General features: G+C 44.1%; 1 protein-coding gene across 1 annotated transcript in view; it reads right to left on the reverse strand.

Moving 5' to 3' along the window:
- The window catches only part of LOC138583119 (ATP-binding cassette sub-family A member 9-like), a 2601648-nt gene that overhangs the window by 1415057 nt on the left and 1161064 nt on the right, over window positions 1–25527 (reverse strand). The window contains exon 18 of the mRNA XM_069655079.1: window positions 19579–19698. Within this exon, the coding sequence (XP_069511180.1) occupies window positions 19579–19698 (120 nt within the window). The remainder of the gene's footprint in view (window positions 1–19578; window positions 19699–25527) is intronic.

Raw genomic sequence — 25527 nt, forward strand, 5'->3', positions numbered from 1 at the left:
AAGATGAGTTGGCTACAGACTATTTTTAATAGATTTGAAGAAGTGTATACAGATTTTAGTGGACAAGATTTAAGCACTGATCCCGGGAAAAGACTATTTGTTGACAAATATGTATGGGGGTTGTTACCTCAAATCCAAAATTTGATAATGACATCTGAAAGTGCATGGCAAGCAAAATCACAGAGTGAGGAATTACACATGGCCCAGTATTATGAAAATAGAGTCAATACAGAAAAGGAAAAAGAGGTAAAAGACAGAGTAATTCTAAAAACAATGATGTTACTACAACAGGTAGCGAGCCATAATAGAGGTAGAGGAAATGCACAAGGGAGAGGAAATTATTCGAACATGCATGGAGGTCCACTTGGACTGAACCAATGTGCATACTGTAAGGAAGAGGGTCATTGGCGAGCACAGTGTCCACATTTGCAAAATAGAAATGGGAATGGACAGAGAAGACAGAACAGAGGTCGCCCGGGAGCACAGGGACAGAATAGAAAAAATGGTACATAGAAAAATCAGAATAATCAAGGAAATAGCGACCAGAATCAGAACCACCAAAATCAGAATCAGCAGAATGGAGGTGGGGACGGGAATGTTTTTGATACTTAATCAAATACATACTATTCCGGTGACTATACATCAGATGATGTATTGTTCTGCTAGGACAGCCCAAGACAGGGTTCAGAACCAGTGTCTATTCACGTTGATCAGAAAGGACCCTACGTAGAAATGACGGTTGGGAATAAGGAGCACGTTTTTCTCGTGGACACAGGTGCACAGAAGTGCTCAATAGACCATCACTTGGTTCCAGAAATACCACTGTCAGGGCAAAATAATGTTTCAATAGGGTTTGCAGGCACTCCAGTAATTAGTCCCGTTTCCCAGTCAGTACCAATAACACTAGGACCATTCACTGAGTCTTGCCCGTTTTTGTTGACACAGAATTGTGGCGAGAATCTATTAGTTTTAAACTTGTTGAAGAAACTAAGTGCGGTTATTCATTGTTCTCCTGATGGAGTGTTTTTGACAATATCACCACAGAAAATACCAGTGTCCCAGTTCCTGTCCAAACCCCTGCCAATAGAGTTAAGTAAGGTACTGACTTGCATATGGGCAATGAATGATAATGATGTTGGTTGTTTAAAAATAGAGCCGGTGAGGATTGTTCTGAAAGAGGGAGTAACATTACCACGTATTCCCCAATATAAAATTTCAGTGGAGGGCGAAAAAGCATTAAAATGTATTGTCTCAGATTTGGTTAAGAGAATTGTAATTGAAGAAATTACTGGTAGCACTTGTAACAGTCCGATTCTTCCAGTTTATAAAAAAGGAGGAAATGAAATACTGTTCCATTTTATAATTGATCTACACACATTCAATAAAGTTGTGGATCCCAAATTTCCGTTGGTCCCAGACGTCACTACCATTTTGACAATGATTCCAGCTTCAGCTACTTATTTTAGTGTAGTTGATCTTAAGAATGCATTTTTTAGCATTCCAGTGCACCGAGATAGCAGATACCTATTTGCTTTCACACTAGAAGGGCCTTCATTCATATTCACATGAATTCCACAAGGTTACACTGACAGCCCAAGTATTTATAGCAGAGCATTAAAAGAACAACTAGACATGCTAGAACTACCAGCGGGTTGTGTACTATTGCAGTACTAGATGACCTGTTAATTGCTGCTGAAACAGAAGACATTTGCAAAGAGGGAACTGTTTTGTTGTTGTCACATTTAGCAGAACATGGTCATAAAGCTTCCTTAAAAAAATTCCAGTATTGTCGAAGGGAGGTGGCCTATTTGGGCTACCTACTTTCGAAAGAGGGACGAAGACTGACACCAGAAAGAATAGAGAGTATCTCTGGGTGCCTATTCCAAAGACACATAAAGGAGTCAGAGCCATAATAGGCATGGCTTCATATTGCCGCCAGTGGATACCGAATTTGGCTATGATTGTGAAACCATTGGTGGCATTGACAAAGAAGGATGTTGCCTTGCCTTTGCCATGGAGTGAGGAATGTCAGAATGCATTTGATCTGCTCAAAGTTGCTTTGTGCTCAGTTCCAGTTTTGGACACACCAAATTATGAAAAATGTTTTCAAATTATTTGTGCATGAGAATGAAGGCTGCGCGCTGGCTATTTTGACACAGGAACAAGGAGGAAAAAATAGACCATGCAGTTATTTTTCTTCCGCACTGGACCCTGTAGCATGTGCTTTGCTGCGTTGTTTGTGAGCTGTTGCTGCAGCTGATGCGTCAGTGAAACAAACCGAAGGGAGGGTGTTGGGGCACACCTTAATTTTGATGGTGCCACACGCAATAGACGTGCTCTTAAGCAGAATGCAGACGCAACACCTCACATCGTTGCGCTTTGAATCCTGCAGAATTAATGCCCCTTCCCAGTGAAGAAGTAGGTGAGAATGAATCACCTCCCCATGATTGTTTAATGGTTACTGAAGAAGAAACGAAAGGGAGAATTGACTTAACAGACACCCCACAGAAAGAGCCAGATGGAGACCTGTTTTGTGACGGTTCCTGTTTCAAATTACCATGATGGCACGTCAACTGCTGCTTATGCCATCACGGCACTACAAAGCATTGTAGAGAGCAAAAGGATTCCATACAATTCAGCGCAGGCAGCAGAGATAATAGCATTGACAAGAGCATGTGAAATTTCTGAAAATCTGAATGTAAACATACATACTGACAGTCAGTATGCGTTCGGGGTGGTACATAATTTTGGCCGACTCTGGGCTGAGAGGGGTTTCCTAATATCACATGGAACTAGAATCCAACATGGCCCTTTGATAGTGCGATTGCTGTCTGCACTTATGTGTCCAAAGCAACTGGCAATAATGAAATGCGAGGCGCATAAGAAAATAACATGTAAGATGGGAGAAGGAAACGCATTTGCAGACAAAATTGCAAAACAAACCGCCACTGATTTAACCACAAAAATGTTGATAGTACAGTCAGAAGAAGTGCCCTGCATGATAGAGAAAGGGATTGCCACAGTAAAAGATATGCAGGCGGATGCAACTGCTGATGAAATAAACGGGTGGGCTAAGGGCTCTGCAGAATTAGACTTGGAAGGTTGTTGGGTGGACAAGGAGAGTAGAAAGTGGATGCTGCCCAACTCCTACATAACCACAAAGGTCACCATGGCCCACAGTCCCACGCACATCTATGCAAAAAAGGATGGTTCAGAATCTGGCTACGGTATGGCAGAACACGCACATAAGAAAAAATGCAGAAAGACTAGTTCAGAATTGTATAACATGTGTGCAACACAATATTGGAAAAGTAACAGCTACCCCAACAGGTAGTTTTGCCCCCCCTCTATGCCCTTTGAGGTGATCCATTTTGATTTCATAGAAATGGAAAGATGTCAGAAACTAAAATACATCTTGGTGGTTGTGTGTGCGTTCAGTAAATGGGTGGAAGCATATCCGCTGAAGGACTGCACAGCCATGAGCACTGCTAAGGTAATGTTAAAAGAATACTTTTCCCGATTCGGCCTGCCACGGGTCACATGGTCAGATAACGGCCCACATTTTGTTGCCGCCGTGATATTACAGATTTGTGTAGGCCTTCAGATTGATAAACGATTCCATTGCGCCAGACACCCGATGAGTGCTGGGCTTGTTGAGCGCCAGAACGGCATACTAAAAAACAAGATTAGCAAAATATGTGCATGGAGCAAGCTGAAATGGACAGATGCATTTCCTTTAGCTTTATTGTGCATGTGCACATCTGTGCAAGCAAGGACTGTGGACTCTCCCCATACAAGATCGTAATGGGGAGACCTGCTAATGTTTGGTGTGCGCCGCAGCCCAGGCGTCTGAGTGAAGTTGAATATCCTGTGCTTAGTACATATTGTAAACTTCTAATACAGAAGCTTTGTTTGATTCATCAGCAGGTGCAGGAGGCTCTTCCTGTCAGATATACCGGCCCGGGGCATTGTCTGCAGCCGGGAAACTGGATCCTCATAAAAAACTCTGAAAGGAAATCATCACTTGTGCCAAGATGGCGTGGGACTACCAGGTACTCCTAGCAACACAAACAGCAGTCCATGTAGACGGTCGTAAGGCGTGGATCCATGCCACCCACATGAAGAGAATTCCGTCACCATTGAAAGAACTGCCTGATCCAGACGACCATAAAGAAACAGCTGCCTCCGACTCAAAGGACACCATTGCCAGTTCTCTGTTGCAAATTCTGCCTGACCCTGAGAAAAAGCCTGAGAGGATTGCTTAAAAGGAGAAAGGGCTGAGTGTGCTCCAACTTTGCCCAGCTGAACCTGCATCGTCACTTTGGCGCCCACCATCACTTACTGCGCCACAGGCTGGCTCTGAGCCTGAATCTGGAAGTGCACCTGCACTATTCATCGATCACACAGTACCTGGAGCAATACAGTACAACCTACTTTCTCAAAATCAAAAGTGATCTGATCTTTGTGTTTTGTTTTGTTGCCTCTATTCCCGGATGAAGTGGGAATCGGAGGCCTAGGGAAGTAGAGCGTGGGGGTTGTACCAATCTGGCAGCTCTGGAACACGGCTTGCCGGAGTTATCTTTGAAAATAAAAATCCATTTGTTGATCATCCCGTGCGAACGAGCGGGGCGCATATGGTTTCTAAGGCAATTGATGTTTGCTCTGGAGTCTTTTCAGCAATGTGCAAGAGAACGATAATCTTGCCTTACGCTTAGCAATCCAGGCTGTCGAGAACTGGCCTAAACACTTTGTTAATGTCTTTCGAATTTGCTGATATTTCAACGAGTGCGGCTGTGAGAAGTATTCACGACGAACATTGTTGGAGAATAAGAATCAAGAATGATGCCTATACCTGCTTTTGCCCCCTCCTGCACCAATGTGATGATGTAGTAAATATAGACTATAGAATTGCCTAGAAAGAGTTGCCGTAAAATATGTATGTTAATTGTAACAAAATTCCTGTGCATTGTGAGTATACTTGCACCAATATCAGTAGTCCTGATATTATCGAATTTAGAGGAAATACATCCATTAGGTGCATTTTTGCCTATTAGAAATGTGTCTGTCACCGAAAGCCCAGTCCATGTAATCTCTTATACTTTGTCCCCAATGGAAGAAAGACACAGGGAAGGCTTAGGAAATAACATGTTACTTTTGATAATGAACATGACACACTCAATCCTGAACAGAAACAACTGTTGGATGTGCACACATTTACTACAACATGGTGGAAAGGGAATGGGTTGGTATGTGCAGCCATTGCCACTTAGTTCAGCATGTTATGCATCATTAAGTGCACTATACTATGGGAAATGGAATAAGAGTGAAACAGGTCGATTAGACAGGGCAAGCATGGATGAATTTGAAAAAGTTTAATGGAACCTGTAGGTTGCTCCATATTTAACAGAGCAAAGGTGATAACACCAGCAGTAACACCACGAGACAGACTGTATGTGCCCCATAAATCATCTGTAATCATGTTTGATATGAACCCACTAGGGATCAAAGATGCAGTGCCCCCCTCGTATACAATAAATTACAGTCCTCGCACTGTTCCATTTTGCTTGCAAAACAAAGGCTCCTATTCAGTAGGGACATTCAATAGGTGCATGAATATTGCAATACTTGAGAGAGAGGAAGAACCAGTATATGTAGGTGATCCCGTCTATTTCATATGTGGGGAAAAAGCTTATCCCTGGTTGCCTAGAAATTGGGGAGGTACTTGTTACTTAGGGATTCTTTTCCCAGGGGTATTACTTTCAAAAACGTCAGACATAGCAAAATTATCTAGATCAAGGCCACGACGAGATGAGGAAGCAGGATTTATTGCAGAAGATATAGCAAAATCATTTATACCATTTTGGGGTCAAGCAATACATTTGTATAATATAAGACATTTGTCCAGAATTTTAGAAAAAACCATAAATGGAACAACAGATATATTGTATAACATGACTCTGGAAGAAAAGGCAATTAGATTAATGACACTTCAAAACAGAATAGCTCTTGACATAGTTTTGCCTGACCGTGGAGGAGTTTGCAAAATCGTGGGGTCATCGTGCTGCGTATTTGTGAGTGACTCCTCCCGTACGATTTTTGAGGAAATAAAGAAATTACACATCCTGAGCTCTGACCTCCACCCCCCAGCAGGTAGTTGGGAACTGAACATAAGCTCCTGGTTTTGGGAATTATTACGCTCATGGGGATGGAAATTAGTTGCAATTTTGGCAGCAGTCCTCAGAATCTTCCTAACATGTTGTTGCATACAATGTTTACCAATAATTTGCATTGAAATAAGTGATGAATGCATACACATGGTGACACAAAAAAGAACTCCCAAAGTGAATACGATTACGAACCACGAAATGCAAACTATGAAAGAATTCATATCTATTAATATTGATGATGATGATGATGACGATTACAGAAGTATGCAGAGTTCGGAATCAGATAAATGGTCAGAGGAAGACACAATGTATGGATTATGCGCTTGGCTTACTGCCAAGAGGAGGGTTTGTTAGTCTAGAAAATACCCTACCATAGCATAGATGGTATATTATGTTGGCCGAAAACCAACCGCATCATATGTCTAGCATCACCATTACAGAATCGTTAGTATAACCATGGAGTGTCCATTTTGTAACAACAGAATTCGCCATTTTGCTATGTTGCTTTTTCTTGCCTTTCTGTTCTAATGTTTTGCTAAAAGTGAATTCTATTTCGTTCTGCTCATGCACAAAGCAAGGCCACAAGCTACATGCCGATAGACTAGCCCAGACAGCTCAGACAGCAATACAGTGTTTTCCTCCCTCACAAGTCCTTGGAAGTAAGCAGAAAGTAATTTAATCACTAAGCAGGTGCCAGCTCGTCTCACTGAAATGCCAGAAGCTGTAGAAATAGACAGTTAATGGCTTGAATTATATTCTCCTTTACGGCCCCCCTTTCCCAGGCCCCTTTAGATCACGCCAACCTCTAGCTCACAAATAGAAACCAAGAGATAGTAGAGCTTGGAATGTGTCCCTCCTACGAACACAGCATGCTTGCAGAACAAGAGCACTATGTTCTCTGTAACAAAGAATAGTGTCTGCACCTTCGCAGATTGCAACTGTTGTCGAATAAATGTCTTTAAAGGCTGTCAAATTCATCATAATTGTCAATCACTGAACCTTGCTAAAGAAGATACATTATAGGCGGTTTTGGATGTGTCACTACTGATAATATGATGATCTTTTTGTATATATGTAACTGATGTAAAAATGTTCGCTCTCTTGAGTCCCTCGAGATCTGGGTAACACACGATGCGGGACGTGAGATCCGGTCGGCCGACTAAGACTATTTGCTTTGCAATAAACGCTAGATTTTGGGAATTGAACCTCGTGTCTGGTGTATCAGTTTGTGTGTGGTGATTCTGCCTTGTTTCCATGCACAAGGGTCCCCCAGGGGCCCGTCAGTATGGCTTGTTTCCATTGCAGCCTTCCTATGACAGCCTCCCTCATTAGACACCCAATGTGACTCACTTGAATTCTTGGGGTTTGAATTAGACCATGCCACGTCACCTATTGAAGTTGGATCCAGTTGTGAACATTGTTGCATGGGGTGTAAGGAAGACATGGTATCAGAAGTATGACACTGACACAAGAGGTAAACGTTTCAAAACCTTTATTCAATTTTGGGGTTTGGAAAACTCCTGCTTTGCCCTATAGCTATGATGGGAGTAGTTTCTACCATCAAATAATAAAGAAAATGCAGTACTAGTCAGCCTTTGTCAAATAAAAATGGCCTATACCAGCAAAAACTAATGCCTGCCCTATTTCCTATACAAAAAGTGTGTAAAGGGGAATATGTATGCAAAGGAAAATCAGTGTAATATTATAAAGTTTCTAGATGGCTGAGTCAGCTCTCCTCCCAACATTGGACAGCGGCCGCCGTAGACAGGATGACACACTCTGGCTCAGGTTCTCAAAACAAAGCAGTTAAAAACGTGGATTGGGGTCCGTCTGGTCACTTATTCCAGCGTTCCAAAAGTTCTTTCACAGTTCAACAAAGAAGTTCATGTAGGTCTCCCTCTGTCAGGCTTGGAGCTCTCAAAGCTTTAACAGTTCACATAGGTCTCCCTCAGCCAGGCTCGGACCTCTCAATCACAGCACATGCAGGGGTTCCCTTCGCCAAGCTTAATTCACATTCGTTAGGGGTTCCCTTCCCCTAACTTATCACACTTCCGATCTCCCTAAATCGGGCTCAGACCTTTCACTGATGTTCAAGACTTTCAAATGTGCAAGGCTTTTACCATAGACCTCCGCAGGACCACTTTGACTTTCTTTTCAGCTCACACTTTTATGTTACTTGCCCCAGTCTCTTGGTCTTGGTAGTTCAATACCATAAGTACTTTTAGGTAAGAATTTCATATAAATGGGAAATCTTCCTGACCTGGGTCAACCCCAGAACCGTTTGCTTTACTAGTGGGATATTTTTCCTTAATACCTCTGTTAGTGGGAATCTTTTTTCACACTCACAGAATCTTTTATTCTTTTTATTGGTGTCATTTTCAGGACTCTCCATAGTGTCTTTTTAAAGTTATGCTCTTTAACAACTAATTGGCAATAAGTGCCTGCTGTTGCTGGGTTGCCCTAAGGGCTCCCCTTTTAACTTTCTTTTGCTAACCTTGAGAGAACTACAGTTCCCAAGGGTAGAAGGGATATTTGGATCCCTGTTACATTTTATTTTGTGAAACCAGCACACCCCCCCTTACGTGGAGTGCTGGGGAGATAAAATGTATCCCCTTTCACACTAAAAACTGTAACAATTCTGTTACAGGGCCAAGCTTACCTTCAATGTCTGGTGGCAGTGATACCTTGTATTCATTTGATGCACCTTTACAGCGGGCTGTGTTCACAGCTGCATTAAAGGCGCCTAAGGGTGCTCGTTTATCAAAATGGCACCTGTTCTCTTTTTTCAGCATTTTAGTATTTCTTGTCCTTTCTTGTTCCTTCCCCTGACAACTAGGGTGGGAAATTCCTTTATGTGATTTTTATCTTCGGCGGGAGTCCCCGCCCAGGCTCCAGTCTGTCTGTGAAGGCAGGAACTGAAGAGTCCAAAACTCCACAGCCCTTTGTCTTCCTACTTGCCTGAATGGGGACAAATCCCAGTGGGGGCTGGCTGTCCTGACTGGACAACCAGACCACCCATTGTTGTAAAATGCAGAAGTTGTTGTGTAGTTCCTGAGAGTCGACCACTGGAACCAAAACCATGGAGGATGATGAAGGAAAAGCAGCTGAATCGATTTCCAGTGACCGGAGAGCCTGCTGTGTAACCGGAGCCTGCTGTAGCCCTTCCTTCAAATCGACCTGGGGACTCCGAAAACGACAACCTTGACTCAGAGCCTGGTGAGACCCACTAAACTCAAGAAGACCTACATTTTCATCTAGCCCATGCGTTGCTGCGACCTTGCATTGCAGCAATATCCCAATACCCTGGGACCTCGAGCCACTGTGCGGTGCACGGTCTTCCCAATTCCGTATCTCGCTGAAACCTTGTGTGCCTCCTGGTGGAACTCCAGAGACATGAATCAAGTCCAAAAAGACCCCTCAACAGAGTGCTGGACCTTTGTTACGATGAGAATTCAACAGCAATTTTCTGTCTTCTTCTGTGCTCCTTTAAAAGGCGCCAAATCCCCAGAACCGCATTCACCCGGGAGGAAAACCTTGCCTAGAGCCTTCTCCATTGATCCCTGCTGCAAAGTCCCTTCCAAGGTCCTGTTTTCAGTCACCACGACAAGAAATCCACTGACCAGGTTTTTGGCTGTAGATCTTGGAGTCCTCCTGCTGCAAAATCTTCTTCAATGCTGAGGTACTGTGTTGGCTTGGGTATGCACTTACCGTAAGTCTCTTGGGATGTCTGTGTAGCTGTGGAGTGTTTTCTGTTATTGGGAGGTCCCTCGTCCAGTGCACCCAGTCCCACTGCTTCAGTCTGGCTAGGGTGTCTTCTGTGAAGCCCCTGGACCCTAGAAGTAAAGTACTCACCTGTTTGTCAAATCTTCCTAAGGAACTCTGACTTTTGCTACTTAAGAACCTATTCTGACTCTGTCTGTTGGTCACTAGATCCTATTGACCCCCCTTCTGCCACTGAGAACACTCGTGCTCCAAGAACCAGGGAAAGACTTTTAAGGAATTGGGCCTTCTGCTTAGAAAAGAAAAAATGTGTTTAAAAGTTACTTTTAAAGAGTTGGTTGGGAACTATAACTCTAAGAGTGAACAGTTACAAAAGTTCTTACTTACCTTAGATGTGTGATGCACTAGTCTCAAAAGTATGGTTAACATCTTTCTTTCCTTAGAAACCGTTTTGCCATTCTAATAGAAAGTAGATGTGAAGGTAAATTACTCACCTGTGATTAGGTTGTGCCTCTTCCCAAAAGCAATGTGTTGGTTTCACCAGATGAGTGTCCTCCAACTGTTGGTATCACCAGATTAGTCCTACTAGGATAATTGTATGAGTGTCCCCCAACTGGGTCTTGCTTCCGCTGACTTGTTGCTAGCCTGTCCAGAATAAGTCTGCCTTAGGTTGTTGCCTACCTAGAATAACTTTGAGTCCTTCAGTAAAGTGTAACATTGGGTTTTGCTTTCCATGTGCTGTTTAGACAGACACAAGAAGAGTCTGTGTATTCTAAATGTCCCTTATAAGTCATACTTAAGTTACTTATATAGCTGGGAAAGATCTGACCTGGATTTCATTGTAAAATGAAAAAAGTATATGGGTTTTACTTACCTTGAGTTAGCTGTGTGCCATCCAAAAATAAGTTACCAGAGTTACTGCTTATCTCTATCTGTGTTTCAGTGATCGCAAAAGCACCTGTAATTGCATAGTGCATCCTTAGGTTTTACTCACCTAGTATAACTGTGTGTTATCACAAAAGAAGTTGTAGGTTTTACTGTACCTGGAACAAGTGATCCACTATTCACAAAACGTACATTGTCCAGTAGACTGATTATGTGATTTGTTCTGAGAGTCACTGTACAACTGGTAGGGTCTACCGCTGTTGCATTACTGAATGTAATTGTGAAAGTAACCACTGGTGTTTACTCCCCAAGAATAGGTGTGACATATATTGAATGTGTATGAAAAGGTTTTGACTTCCCTAGTACTGTTAGGTGTTTCAAATAAGGTTTATACTTTGGTCTGTGTACCTTCAAGTATAGTGTTGCGTTTTTATAATTGTGATTACATATAATGTGTTAGTACTTATTTACCCCTACATTCATCTGGGCCTACTTGTATTTAAATAAATCATTTATTTTTACAATACAAACAGGATCATCACGAGTTTGGCAGTAACCCTTAAATGCGGTAGTAATGCTATTACCGCTGCAGTTATGGGTCTGCCAAATCATGGGTTTGGCTGGATTTAACCCCATCTCTGAGCTGGGGGTAAATCCGCCGTGAATTTGCAGATTTTCGGCGCTATTACTGCGTGGTAATACAGCCGACGGTAGTAGCGCTGAAAATTCCCCATTGGGCCCAATGGGGAATGGGTAATTCCCAAATGGGCCCAATGGGGAATTACTGTTCCGTCAAACCTGTGATTGGCACTAATAGTGCCAGGGGGTTCGGCAGTAATGTTAATAGCCCCAGCGGTATCCTGGCGGTATTACGGCTGGTATACTGCCCAACTCGTGATGAGGCCCAAAGTGTTTCGGTGTTTCTTTGAACCATTTGTATTACAATTTCATTTGTACTGATTCTGCAGCCCTCTCTCCCTCCTAAGATAAACCTGGTCGCTCTGTCTACTTTACCATGAACCTAGGCGGTACAGCCTTATACTAAGAGTGGAGCCTTGTACTGCCTCAGTTGAATGGTTTTACAAAGCCCTTTGTTGGACTTCAGAAAAACTGTCTTACCAAGTACAAAAGTTTAAAGAAATCTTTCTCTTCAAGCATTCACCTTTTCACTTCCCCTTTTGCTGGGGTTAATCTTGACCATTACGCATTTTAGAGTTCGTTCACTTTGCAGCTTTATACCAAAACATGTCACCTTTTGCAGAGACATTCGAGTGGGCTACTTCCTTTCGCCGGACCACTCTGCAACTCTGTATCACTGGTTATCAGCCACTTAAAAGTTCAGCACTGGTTAGCTTTCTTTCGCATCTCCTCAGCATGTGCGTAACCTTCACTTGTGAGATATACTGTTGCAGCTTCAATCTTTCCTTGTCACAAACAGGCCTTTCATGTCTTTCACCGGTTGAGCGCATTCTTTTCTTGTCTCTGTGGCTTTGATTCATGAGTCAAGGTTAATACCACAGGCTTGGCCGCGCCACTCCAACTCTGTCGTTCACCCAGCAGGGTCGCTGATGTCATTGAAAAACAATGCAGGTTTCTTTTCGTCTGCGATTTGGCTTTCTCTGTGTCTCCTTCACGGTTTTCAGGTAGCAACAACCTTCTGCAGGGATCTTCAGCGGTTCCCTGCCCTTTGCTCTAGTCCCTCGATTGGCCGTTCTGCTCCAGTAGGTTTGCCTTTCCCAGGAAGATCTGTTCCTTCTTGTGTTCCACCTTGCTCCAATTCTCATGGGTCTCCCTCAGTAGGGCTCTGACCCCTCCTTTCGTTTCTCACAAGGGTCACCCTCTGTCAGGCTCGGACCCCTCCTTTGTACAAAAGTTCAATAAAACAAAATGTCTCTATACTTCAAGGTCCATAATGCATCAGTCTCTATTTCGCACCCACTTCCCCAGCTCTCCAAAATGGTTCCATGTAATTATGTCGCCACAAAAATCTCGCCATGCAAAAATATCGCTGAAAAATGGCAGTTTTTTGTGGCAACATTATTGCATGGAACATGCGGGGGACACCCCCGCAACCCCCAAACTTTTTTTATTTTTTGAAAAATGTTTTTTTTGCCCCTGGCCCCATATATATGGTCACCCATATAATATCGCCGCAACCTTTTTCCGGCGATATTATTTATTATTTACGGCGACCATATATATGGGGATAATATTACCTGATGCCCCCAAAATATTATGCATTATGCAGGTTCTGGGAGTTGTGGGGTTTCAAATGGGGCTTTTCTGGGGTCAGTGTTGCCCCATCTGCCCCTAAGAGGCCTGGGTTTCATTGTTACAGACAGGAGATGAGCCTTGGCTTAAGTCCTGCCATATAGCTCCAGCTGCCCCTGGTCTAGCTGCCTGGAAGGACATGTAACGCTCACCTGATTCTCGCAGAGGCGCCGGTCTTGACTGGGCGACTACCGTATCTTCAAAGGTGATGTGTAGCACCCGGTTGGCTCTTTGGGCTGGACCTCTGTGCACTGTATGCCTGACGTGAAGAGTAAGATGTCTGCAGATAGAAAATATGGGGTTAATGAACTGGGGTTATTGGGGTGTCCCTATCTCTTTCCTCTTCTCCTCTCCTGAAGACCCCCAAAGGTTAACGCTCTCACCTTAGGTAAGTGAATGCCGAGCTCTCCATCTGCCTCGGGGCAGGGTGCTGTAACCAGTTTCTTCACTGGATAGGTAGCGCAGGCCTCTTGACTTCAGAGGACTGCTGTCCGTCGTTTACTGCACGAACGGTAAGTTTCGAGTAATTCAAATGTCTTTAAAGTCTTTAATAATGATGTCTCTTGTTTTGCAGGGTTCCGGCGATGGCGGATGACGGGCTGAAGTGAGTTGAAGATGGAGCCCGTGTGATGAATAGAAGCGCCTGGAAGCACGTAAGTAAGCGCTTGTTGCCTGCTTCACGATGCGCTCTAACTGTCTTTTTATTTTGCAGGTACAAGTTCGGAGCGGCTGCAGGGTGCCGGAATACCCACTGGGTTAGATGTGGAAAGGAGTAATGGCACGTGAGTATTAAAGTTCCCCAATGTCTTTAAATGCACCTTGTTTTGTCTTTCAGATGCGGGATGCAGCGCCAACGGCCTCCGGAGCGTGCGAAGAGTTGGTAAGCTTTTGTCTTTCAGATGCCGGAATGCAGTGTGAAGACCTCCGGAGCGCACGAAGAGTAGGTAAGCCTTTGCCTTTCAGATGCCGGAATGCTAACCTGTTCTTTCTTGTCTTTATAGGTGTTGCTGAAGACTGGATTCAGGATGGTAAGCCTTTTTCCTTAGGCCCAGGACCGGATGCAGAAGACACGATGAGCGTTCTGCTGCAGAGGGTGCAGAATAACGCAAAGCAAGATTCATCCACCGGGTGTGGTTTAAATAGCCTCCTGTAGTGCTTAGGTGTCTCCTTCCACAGCCACGCCTAGGTAAGAAAAGAGTTCCTGCTTTCCAGAAGAGTTCCAGTGTTCTGAATCTAGGGAGTGGCTCCAGCCCCACCCAACAGGAAAAGTAGTTCCAAACAGAAGGGGATCAGAGGCTCAACTGGCAGGCAAGTAAGCAGCATGGTCTGCTGCAGGTAACTCCACCCAAGCATTATGAGCCCGGCGCTTCCAGCGCTGGGACTGGGCATATTTATGAGCCTGGTGCCACTGGCGCCAGGACTGGGTCCAAAAGGTCCCAATTGGGACTGGTTGGCACTCGGAACCTGGGTTATGGATCTGCTTCCAAGGGAGTTGGGAAAACCCTGACCTTTTGGAAGCAGAGATCATGACAGGACAGCTCTCTTGCCACACTACAGCTTCTCCTGCAATCACAGGCTCAGTGACTTGGCAGGATATCCTGCTTGTCAAGGTTCCTTTCCAGGGTTCCTTCAGCTTCTCCTTGGACCCTCTAGACAGCACAATCCTCTCAGCCAACCCGGCTCGCTTAGAGTGTGCCAGTGTGCTCTGCCTTTCATATTGACTGGGACGTTTAACAGATTTCAGGTGGGAATGATTGTAAGGGGAGGCCTGACCTTGCCTGGCCTCATTTAGGTGCTGGACTGCCCCTGGGCAGGATAAATACTGATATACAGGGGCATTTCCTCTTTGTGAAAGGGACAGTGAGCTAAAGACTTGGTAGAGTCTCTCCCAGGGGTTATTCACCCAAGAACAGGTCATTGGGCTGTGTTCGTGCTGGTAGAGAGATTCCGAGACCCCTCCCTTGTTTCACAAATAATAAGTCAGGATGTGATTGCCAGGGGTCTCCCTTCCCCACGTTTTGAGCACGGAACAAGGCGGATCTCCTGAGCAGAGCACACACTCGAGCTTTCCCAGCAAGACACATTTAGTTCTTCCAGGTATCAGGTTCTTCGATGGTTAAGTCTCTTTTCGTTAACAAAGTCTCTTGCCTTCGAAGCCTGATGTAACCAACAAACAAACACAAAGTTCAGTTCCATGTATAGTTTGGGTGATGGCTTCACCCATGGGTCTCCCTCTTTCGGGGGTATACCCTTCACAAATCCTATTCAATAAATCAACTAAACAGTTCTTTTTTCAATGAAGTTTGGGTGATAACTTTGCACTCCGGATCTCCCTCTTTCTGGATTGGATCCCTTTCCGACATTAGCCTCCCTCCTTTTGGGTTCACTGTGACTTTTCTTACTTTCACAAATCTTAATGTCTTTTAAATGGTTCTTTGGGCTTCGCCCCTTTTGTCGGCTTCCCTCTCGCCAAATTTTACAACACCTGTTTCACCAAGCGGGACTAATTTTCCCTTAGCTTCGCAATCATCTGTCTGTCAAAGATATTCAACGCTACAGAGGATTTTACAAGACCCCTGTATGGCCACTTTGACCTCTTCTCGCTTCTTCCCAAGGGCTTTTGGTTACAGTAGTTTCTACCATCGGGTAATCGGCCAGAGTTTCCTGCCTGAGCACCCACGTGGTTCTGGACTCCTCTGTTGCTGGTTTTCCCCCTCTTTCATCAATAGTATCTTTCAGTTTCTCAAAAGTTCAAATTAGCCGTTGGCTATTTTTCCTTCAACACAGTTTGGTTTCTTATCGACACTCCCCTCAACTTACTGGCTGTGATGAACGGCGTGCCTCTCTTTCTCTTCGAGTCCAGGTTGGTACCACAGAGACCAGCGTCTTTCCCCAGCTTGGTTATCAGCAGAGGAGGGTCTTGTGTACCATAGACATCTGCTGCAACACATGCTGGCTATTTTTCGCGTTCTTATCTTTCCTTCTGCAGAGGTTTCACAGGCCTTGATCGGAAAGAGCAAGGTCGCTTCTCTCCTTTTCACCCTCTCGGTCTGCGCTGTCTTTCTACGCCGTCAGGTGTGTGTCATTCTGGTCAATTGCCTGACTTTGCATGACCCTTGTTTTGGGACATGTCAGGTAAACAGCTCTAGTGTTAGTCCGTTGTCATCTGTGTTGTGCGAAAGTGTTCATGTCGGAAAAGGGGGGTGCTGTGTTTTGGAATATCCTACATGGTAGGATGGGGAAAAGGTGTTGAAAGAAGGGGGATACCGCCTCTCACCCGTCTGTGTCCCTCTCCCATCACCCAAGGACCCACCATCCAGGTGATCCTCCCTCACTGGTACACCCCCAGGAACTGAATCCAATAGCGATGGCCGTGTCCTGGCCACCTGGATGACAGATCCCTGAGTACTAGCTAGGGAGACACCTTTAGGTTTCTCACAGGACCCAATGGGTTATCTGCAGCGCTCTTGAAGGGGGACAGTCATCTGTGGGCCAACCTTTTACGTGCCCAATTCCAAAAAAATCTATATTGGTACCCATGTTTAAATCCAGTGACCGCCTATTTCCGTTTATTGTCCCTACTCAACATAACTGGCAAAGTATTTGCCTCTTTTGTACTCCGACATCTACAAACCTGGGTCACCGATAACAATATTTTGCATGCCTTCCAAATGGGCTTTCGACCCGGGTGGAGCATGGTACACAATATCCCGTTACTGGAAAATATAATTGGCAATCCCCCTCTGTATCCGTTACATTTGTCAACTTCAGGTCAGCATTTGACTAGGTATACTGGTATCTTTTATGGCAAAAACTTAGAGAAGGGGACTGCACTAGTTGGCTTCTCGAGATCATTGTGACAGTTCATTCAGAGACTACCGCCGAGATTCGTTTAGGCAACAAGGGGAATCTGTCGAAGACTTTGAGGATCAACAAGGGAGTAAAGCAAAGGCCTTAGTATAAGAAAACACAAACATTGAGGAAGGCAGAGTTAGAACAATTGGCATGGGAAAAATTGCTGGATATAAACTACAGCACATTTTGGCATATGGTGGCAAAAGGCATATGCGCAAATTCTAGCCAAACTGGAACGCAACAAGTATGGAAGATAGGCTCTGGATAGATCACTTTTCGGCTCTCGATAAGCTGTTTGGAGCTTACTTGAAGGAGGTCAGGGAAACATTCTCAGCCAGGCCCATAACCGTTTGCATGAGCCTGATGGTATCCTGACAGATCTCAATCAGGATTTCATAGAAATGTGGGCTCTTCCATTTACCATATTTAATAACATTCATGCTTCATGGAAAGTGCTGAATATCTCCCCAATTTTCAGAAAAGGGAAATAGCGCGTGCCTGACAGCCTATAGGCCTATTTCCCTACTGGATACTAGTTTCGAGATATTTTGGAGGTCACTGATAGTGAGACTAAAGCAATGGGTATCAACAAATAACATTCTTGTTAATATCCAGCTCGGTTTCCGAGCAGGATTGGGAATGTGGGAACAAGCTCTAAATCTCAATTTACTGTGTGCTTTCTCACTCTACATTAGAAAATAACCAATTTACTTGGCCTTGATGGACCTGAGCATGGCCTTTGATAAAGGAATGTGGCTACACTCTGGGACGTCGTCAGGTCCCTGGGCTGCCCCCTTGATCTTATTAAGACTATTTTCCTGTTCTCATTGGAGTTCGACAGGGGTGTGTGCTAGCGCCATTGTTGTTCTCAATATATATAAATAGTCACTAACAGCACTAAAGACTGATGTTTCGTGGGTAGGGGTGAAGATCTTTCCCTTTTTGGCGTATGCTAATGACGTGGTGTTTATGGCACGTACACCTCTGACCCTGCAAAAATGTATTGTTGGATATACGTTGTTTATGAATTCTTTAGACCTGAAAGTTAAACAAGCAAAAAGCTGTCGTACTGGTTTGCTATAGAGACAGGAAACAATAACAATGCCAAAGATGTTAAGTGAGAGATTTATGATCCCGAGTATAGGGGAATTTGACCATTTAGGGGTTTGCTTTTCCTCAAATATGAAGGGAGATAGCCATATAAGAAATCAGTTTTTGAGGATGAAACAACAGCTGAATTGGAGGGGTGTGGGGTCCCCTTTCATGACTATGTGCAAAGGCCATCCCCTGGATTAGATTCTTAGGGTGTATAATACGCAGGGGAAAGCGGCAATGAAGTATGGTGCTTCGCTTTGGGGATTTCAGGAAGACTAATAGGTTACAAATTGTGGAAAACAGCTTTTTTAAGAAACTGTTATACCTATGTAGATCGGCAGCCATATGAAGAGCTAGGTCAGAGTTATATAGAAGATGAACTGAAGTTGGAACCAGTGATGCATTGGTTAAGGATTTGGGCAAAAGCTAGGGCAACGCTCACACAATTTATTATTAGCAAATTGCTAAAGAAAGAATGAGGCCCTTAAAATCCCATGGTTACAACATATTAATAAGAGTTTAATGAGAATCAATGTGCAGGGACTTTTTCTACATGCAATAAACCTGTATTATTTAATTTATACATTCTTACATTGTTAAAAATCTTTGCAGCGTTTTATCTTCAGTATCCCAGAATATAAAAAAAAACTATCAGAGTTAAGTTGCCAAATCCAGGCCAAGTGATTGGCTTTCAAACCTATGGAGTCAGGTTACAAACATGAATTAATCCATGCAGTTTTATTAGTGACATCTCATTATTATTCCATTCAGTACAAGGGAAAATAAACTCGATACCCCATCTCACCCCGAAGAATGAAAAAAAAAACAAGTGAACAATGTTCATACAGTGGATCATAAAATACTTCAAGATCCTAATTAATGACATGCCCATTGCACTTTCAGCTAATCAAGAGACAGAGTGATAAAAACAGGGTGGTAGGAGGGAAGCAGCATGTTCTGCTTTCACATGTTTAAGTTAACATATGCAGTGGAAACAAAGACAATAAATGGCACGTTTTAATAAATAAACTCATAGAGCATGTGCCTTTTCTTGACATGTGTGAGTGACGGGATACTCAAATTATCTGGACTTGTCCTCATTTACTTCAAGAATTGTCAATCTGAGCAATGGCATTGCAGTTTCAGTTAATAATTTCCCTGGAAAGTAAAGAGGACTTATCAGCGACAATATAAAACTGATTTCCCTTCTTGTATTCAAACTACTTTGCATTGACTACATTTTTATAATGTTGTACATGTTCAGCTCATGTTTCTAATGTGTCAAACAACTGATGCATAAACTGCCATAGACTCTAGAAACGTTCTGCTTCCAGGTCCAGGTCCAGGAACAGAACTGCAAATGTCTATTTGAGACAGCTCCCTATTTCACCTATTTCGAGGGGGCTGTGGGTGAGCTTTTGCACAAACCAAATATGTTTTGACTTGTTTAATTAAAATATGCAAAGGGATTGTAACAACCACGATATAATAATATATTAATATGTAACATTTAATTGAAACTATTCTTCACTTTCTTAAAAACGTCAGCAATGTTGGAAGTGCTACCTCACTGCCAAATTGTTACCTGCTTGTTCAATAGACTGTTCTCCTTCCAGCTTTAAGAAAACATCCTCCAGTGTTGTCATAGATACTCCGTAGTTAGTGATTTCCTGGCCTGAATGGGTGTCAAAATCGGAAAAAAGCTCTAGAAGAAAGAAGGAGAACATTTGAAAAGAATGTTGAATTTCGACTATCATCACGTTTTAAGGATGCACCCAGGGATAATGGAAAAATACTTTCTTCGGGTGCGGCCAAACATTCACCATCCTAATCTATAGTTGATTACATTCCATCTGGATCCATGTAGAGCCCTAGCTATCAAAATTATACTGATTTCACTGTGTTTCAGAATGAGGTGTGCAGTCGATTTAAGATTGGCAGATGACATCATCCCCAAGTACTCTGTACAGATTGTTATGAAGAAGAACTAGATTCAACAGAGAAGGATCTGTCATTGGAAGATTGTATTGCCCCGATTAAGTATAGCAATCTCCAATACTCCTAATACTACTTTTCCATGTCACAGTCCTTACTAATTAAGGTGTTAACCACCACCCGGACAGCAAAGCTTCCAATCTTTTACTGTTTTCTAATTGAAGCTCCTCCCCTGCTGCTTCCCTTAGAATAAGGAAGGAACTCTCCCACTGTTGTTTACCAGCCTACTCCGTGCTCAAGCCTCTCTTTGCCTGGAAGCACAGGTGGGGCATATGGACTATGACAAGGAAGTCTAGGGTTAGAAGTAATGAGGTTATCATAAGTAATCAAGGTATTACTCCCAGGTCCCTATTCATTGAGAAACAACCAAGCCTGTGCTAAGGCACAAAGAGGTGAATGAAACACTTGCATTTACTCAACATTCACCTACAGAATCCAGAACCCCACTACCGATCTTACTCCTTGGCATCAAGAAGCTCCAGACAATAGTGTCTTACGAATGTAAGGGGACGCGCCCAGATAACAGCTCTACAGTTGTTCTATAGGGGGACATCTTGTGTAGGCAGATAACAGGATTTGCGCATTGGAGTAGGTGAGCGAAACAGTACCCTTAATCCATCTGCTAAATGATGCTGATGAACAAGTTACTTACCTATACGTAAAGTTTTTCCTGACAGATGTTTCTCCCATTGATTACTCATCTATGATACGTGTCTCACAGCGCAGCTGCTCATCCAAAACTTTTTCTGCCACCAGGGGGCAAAGAGCAGCACTGTGTTGGCTCCACCCGACGCATCTACGCACTGGATATGACACTGAGGCCAGTATTGCGGCACCACCCCTTGTGACCTTAGGGCCACCATTTTATTCTAGGCCTCTGATGCTGAACTTAAAGGTGTGCTAGCTATCTGCCAAACTGGGGCAGGATGGGAGGGCGATGAAAAATCCATGGAAGGAACATCCATTAGAAAGAACATTACAGAGATGTAAGTAAATTGTTCTTCTAATTTATTCCTTCCTCCCATGAATCCCTCATCTATGATAGACTCCCAAAGCAGTACTTAAATCTGGTGAGGGGCAGAGAGCAAGGACACTACCTATACCAGAAAGCCCTGGAGGACCGAATGTGAGCATCCTGCACTGATTGGGAATCCAAGCATTAGTGTTTGGCAAATGTGTGCAGTGAGGCCCAGGTAGAAGCTTGCCAAATGTCCACAACAGACACTTCTCTCTTTAAGGCTGAGGTGGCAGCCAGTCTTCTGGTCGATTGAATTCTGAGACCCACAGACACATCCTTACCAACCACATTGTAGCATTCCGAGATGCAGAGGATGATCCACCTTGACAGTGCCACAGCCCTGTCAGCACAGGGTCAAGTATAACCCACAAAAAGCTAGTAATCTTTCCCGATGTCCCTTGACCAAGAGTCAAAGTAGCTGAGAGTCTGCACCAGGTCCGCCAATGGAAAAGCTCTTCTACCTTGGAAGGATGAAGCAGAGGAAAAAAGACACAAAGAAGATTATTTGAGAGATATGGAAATTTGAGAGGATGGACTGCCTCCCTCTCAATGTCACCAGGATGTTATCTGCCCAGGAGTAGCCTCCTGAGAACCAGATGGATGACGGGGATCAGCGGAAATGCATAGAGGAGGCTGAATGTCCAATCAACTGCGTCTGCTTGAGCTTCGTGTTAAGGAAATTAACAGGAACAGAACAACATCGTCTTCGTGTTCACACTAAAAACAAAGTGGTCCACCTCAGGAGACCCACACCCTCCTCCAGAATTTCCTGACAGAGCTCCCACTAGACACAGCATTGTCCAACTTTATGCCCAGAGGGCCTGAAATATGTTGGATTTTCAGAATACCACTCAATAATATTCACTGGAAAAATGTGCATACAATGATTCTAAATGTATGCCCATTTCACTCATGAATATTAATCAGGATATCCTGAAAACCCGTCAGGATTAGGACTCTTGAGGCCTGGAGTTAGACCGCCCTGCACTAGAGGGATGCTGAATCCTATCGGCACGTCGTTCTCCAGATCCCAGACCACAGTCTCATTGCTTCTCTGCACAGAGACAAGGACCCCACACCACCTCGAATGTTGAGGTAGTACATGGCCAAAGTTTTGTTAATCAGTGACCCAGGCAAGCCTGATCACTCTCAATTTAAGCAAATTGTTGTATTATCGGGGCTTCAGGACGGTGTCTGTCAATTCTCGCAGGTGAACACCGCAACTTTTCAACCTTTCAAGGACACACCCATGACCATAGTCAGTTGGGGCCAGGGTTGCTGAAAACCCCTTTTAGCAGATTGTCTCAAAGGGACCACCATGTTCGGACTTTCAGTCTTGGGGCACCTTCGCCAAGACCTGCTGAAGATCTGAAGTGCGCTTTTGAAACTCAGACCACTAACAACTAAGAAGCCTCATGAGCAGTCGATATTCCGGCACCCCAAGAATGCAGGAGGACATGAGGCCCAGCAAACACAGAAAGGCCAAAGCAGAAATGCTCTGCTGTGATTGAAGAACATGAACCATCTTGGAGAAGTTCACCAGTCATTCCTTGGGATCCAATGCCTTGCACCGGCAAGTGTCTTGGACTGCACCGATAAATTGAAGGGATGGCAAAACCTGGGATTTGCTGAAGTTCAGGGAGAAACTCTAGCTGTGCAATAGACTTCACATACGGAACAGATGCGCTGGAGCCTGGGATGGGGAGCACGTTCGGACGAGCCAGCCCTCCAGGTGTGAAAAATAACACCTTCCATTCTGAGGCGAGCCACTATCACTATCAGCAGCTTGGTGAAAATCCTTGGTGCCAAAAAAAGGCCGAATAGAAGTAGACATCCTGGAGATACAACCACATCAGCGCTGAAGGTTGACGGCTTACCGGATTTGGGCCAGTGTAACCACATGCTCAAGAGCCTCAAATCCAGAAAAGGACCCAAGCCCACATCCTTTTTCAGTACCAGAAAATAGATTAAGTACCAGCCTTTGCCTCATTCCGTGTGGGGTACCAGTTCCATAGCAACATCACTCAGAAGTTGAGAAAACCTCCTCCAACAAGAGACGGTTCGGAAGCAAATAGTTGCTGGAGGTGGGATGGCCAGGAGGGCATTGAGCAAAGGAGATGCAAGATCCCTGGTAAACACAGCGAGACGCCATTCCATGCCAAACGGGGAAATCCTGCCCACAACCGGGGATGCATGGTGTAAGTCTTACTCACAGAGGCTTAGCACCTGGAGCACCTTTGAGCCACACAGGTGATCGCTTCATTCTGTGCCTCTCTGCACAGGTCTGTGTATCTTTCAACAGCAGGCATGCATGCATGAAATTAAAGCAAATTAGAAACATGGAGCCCACAGCTACAAAAAGAAAGTGACTTCTCATGAACCTTACCTTTCGCTCTGCACAAAAGATCCTGGCACTTTTCATAGCCCTTTCTTCTTTCAGCAACCTGAGACCAAGCTCTGCTTGGCCACATAGAGGTCCCTCATCAAGACCATGTCCCACTTTCACCCATGTGTCTGGTAATAAAAGGCAGTCAATGAGGAGGCTGCCGGTTACCGAACCGAGCCCAGCAGGGGGTGAGGATCGCTTGCCTGGTCTACGACAGGAAAAAGAAACTGGCGCAGTGCAAGATGAAGGCCTGCCTTCTACTGAGGGACGCAGTAGTGTCTTTTGTGGGAGGTTTAATTCCTCAATTTGTAGGAACTCGGATAAATAAAAGGGATGTAAAGGAAAAGTGATATTGAGTCTAAATGCATGCTAATAATGGCTGCTTCTTCTTAATACTCACATTATCATCTTTAATGCTTTTATCTGTAAAACGAAGTTCTAGATGAAAAGGATATACGTGAAAACACCACATCCATGACAGCAATGCGTATACATTCATTGTAAATTATTCAATGTTTTCGACTTTGAGGTAATGGTCTGCAAAGTAATGTGGTGATACCGATAAAAAAAAGGGCCCTGGTAATTTTTAATATGTTACCAGTGTGCAAAACACACATTCCTTTGTTTGCTAGGACTTGGCCAATGGTATTATACTTGTAAATATCTCCAGCCAGTGGACTTATTAAGGTTAGGATCTCTTGGGCGAAGAGAATGATTGTGTGAAGGGAGACTCTTCAGTCAAGGTGATATCACCCGGACTTCAAATGGGTATCCCTTACAAGTGTGCATGAATGCAGGCCACTGTGTATGCAGGCCACTGTGTGCAGGCAAGTTTCCAAAGCTTTATTTCCAAACACCTGGACTATAGTAAATATAAAACAGATCCCTGGAAAGGCCAGCAGGTGGGGGGGAAGGGTTTTGTCTTATTTGTTTTACTGTATAGTGTTAGGGTAAAGTCTCAAAATGTGCTAATTTCCTTTACCTTTTGAGACCCCGAGTAACTTTGCTGGATTTCTAGGATTTGATTTTTTTACCTGGGAAGAGTGTGAGCCTTTTTTTCCCACTCTTCCACGTATTTTGATGTGTGTTTTACTTTTGTGTTCTTTGGTTATGGAGTTTTAAAACAACTCCATAGGCATCATCTTTTTCTGTGTGTCACACAGCACCTTCAGTGCAGTGACACAGGGATGTCTTTCAGACTTCCCCAGGTTTAAATACCTTCTCTGGGACTGACTACCGTCTCCCAGGGCATGTAAAGTTAAATTGACTTTACTAGTATCTTTACATTTATAGACCCAGCACACACTATCTTCCTATAGAGGGCTGGAGGGGTTGCCTAGCTTCCCCTGAGTCAAACCACTAATGTAACAGTCAAATGTTACCCTTTCCTACTTTAAATGGCTGGTGGCAGTGGTTTAGATCAAACTACCGTGATTTTTCCTGACAGCTAACAACGGTAGCTAAAAATCGGGTCAGCCATGTTTTCCAACATGGCGCCCCAGACCTATCTGTAAAAACATACTCCGGTCAACTTTTTTTGCCATTTCTTTTAGGAAAGGTCCTTCTTGTGTTTATCTCTGCGCGCCAAACCAGGTTTGGTCCATTTGTTCGTTGGCCTTTGGAGGGCTTCAGTGCTGTCTGGGATGGACAGGATTTGAGGGAGGTGCCCGAAACTCCATGTGCTTAGTCTCCTAGGAGACCTGAATGCACTCTGTTGTGATTGGCCGGCTTGCTGTCAAGGACAGCCACCCTGCTGTGTGAGTGAGAGCCAGGCTGGGATGAATGGGGAAAAACTGTTTAAAAGCAGGTCTCTGGGACTTGGAAAGCAGAGTCGACCACTGGAAAGAAACTACCGGAGATGAGCTGAAGGAAGAGGACTGCTGTAACTCCTGGACAACCGGTGAAGCCCTGCTGCATATCCAAATTGCCTGAAACTCCATCTACAGAGAACATCTTCAAGGTTAACTTCTTTCCTTGAGTTTGGTGGGAACAACCAAGTCGCAAGCCACCTGGACACCGTCCCGATCCTGGTCGAATTTTCTTCAGAGTGCTGTTGAAAACCAGATAGCCAGAGGGATGGAAACCAGCTCGTGGACTTTAAGGCACTCACACCTTAGCAGCCAATGTTTTGCTAA

This window comes from Ambystoma mexicanum, chromosome 3q (genome assembly GCF_040938575.1).
Source record: "Ambystoma mexicanum isolate Mex_15411 chromosome 3q, UKY_AmexF1_1, whole genome shotgun sequence".
In the NCBI taxonomy this organism is placed as follows: Eukaryota; Metazoa; Chordata; class Amphibia; order Caudata; family Ambystomatidae; genus Ambystoma; species Ambystoma mexicanum.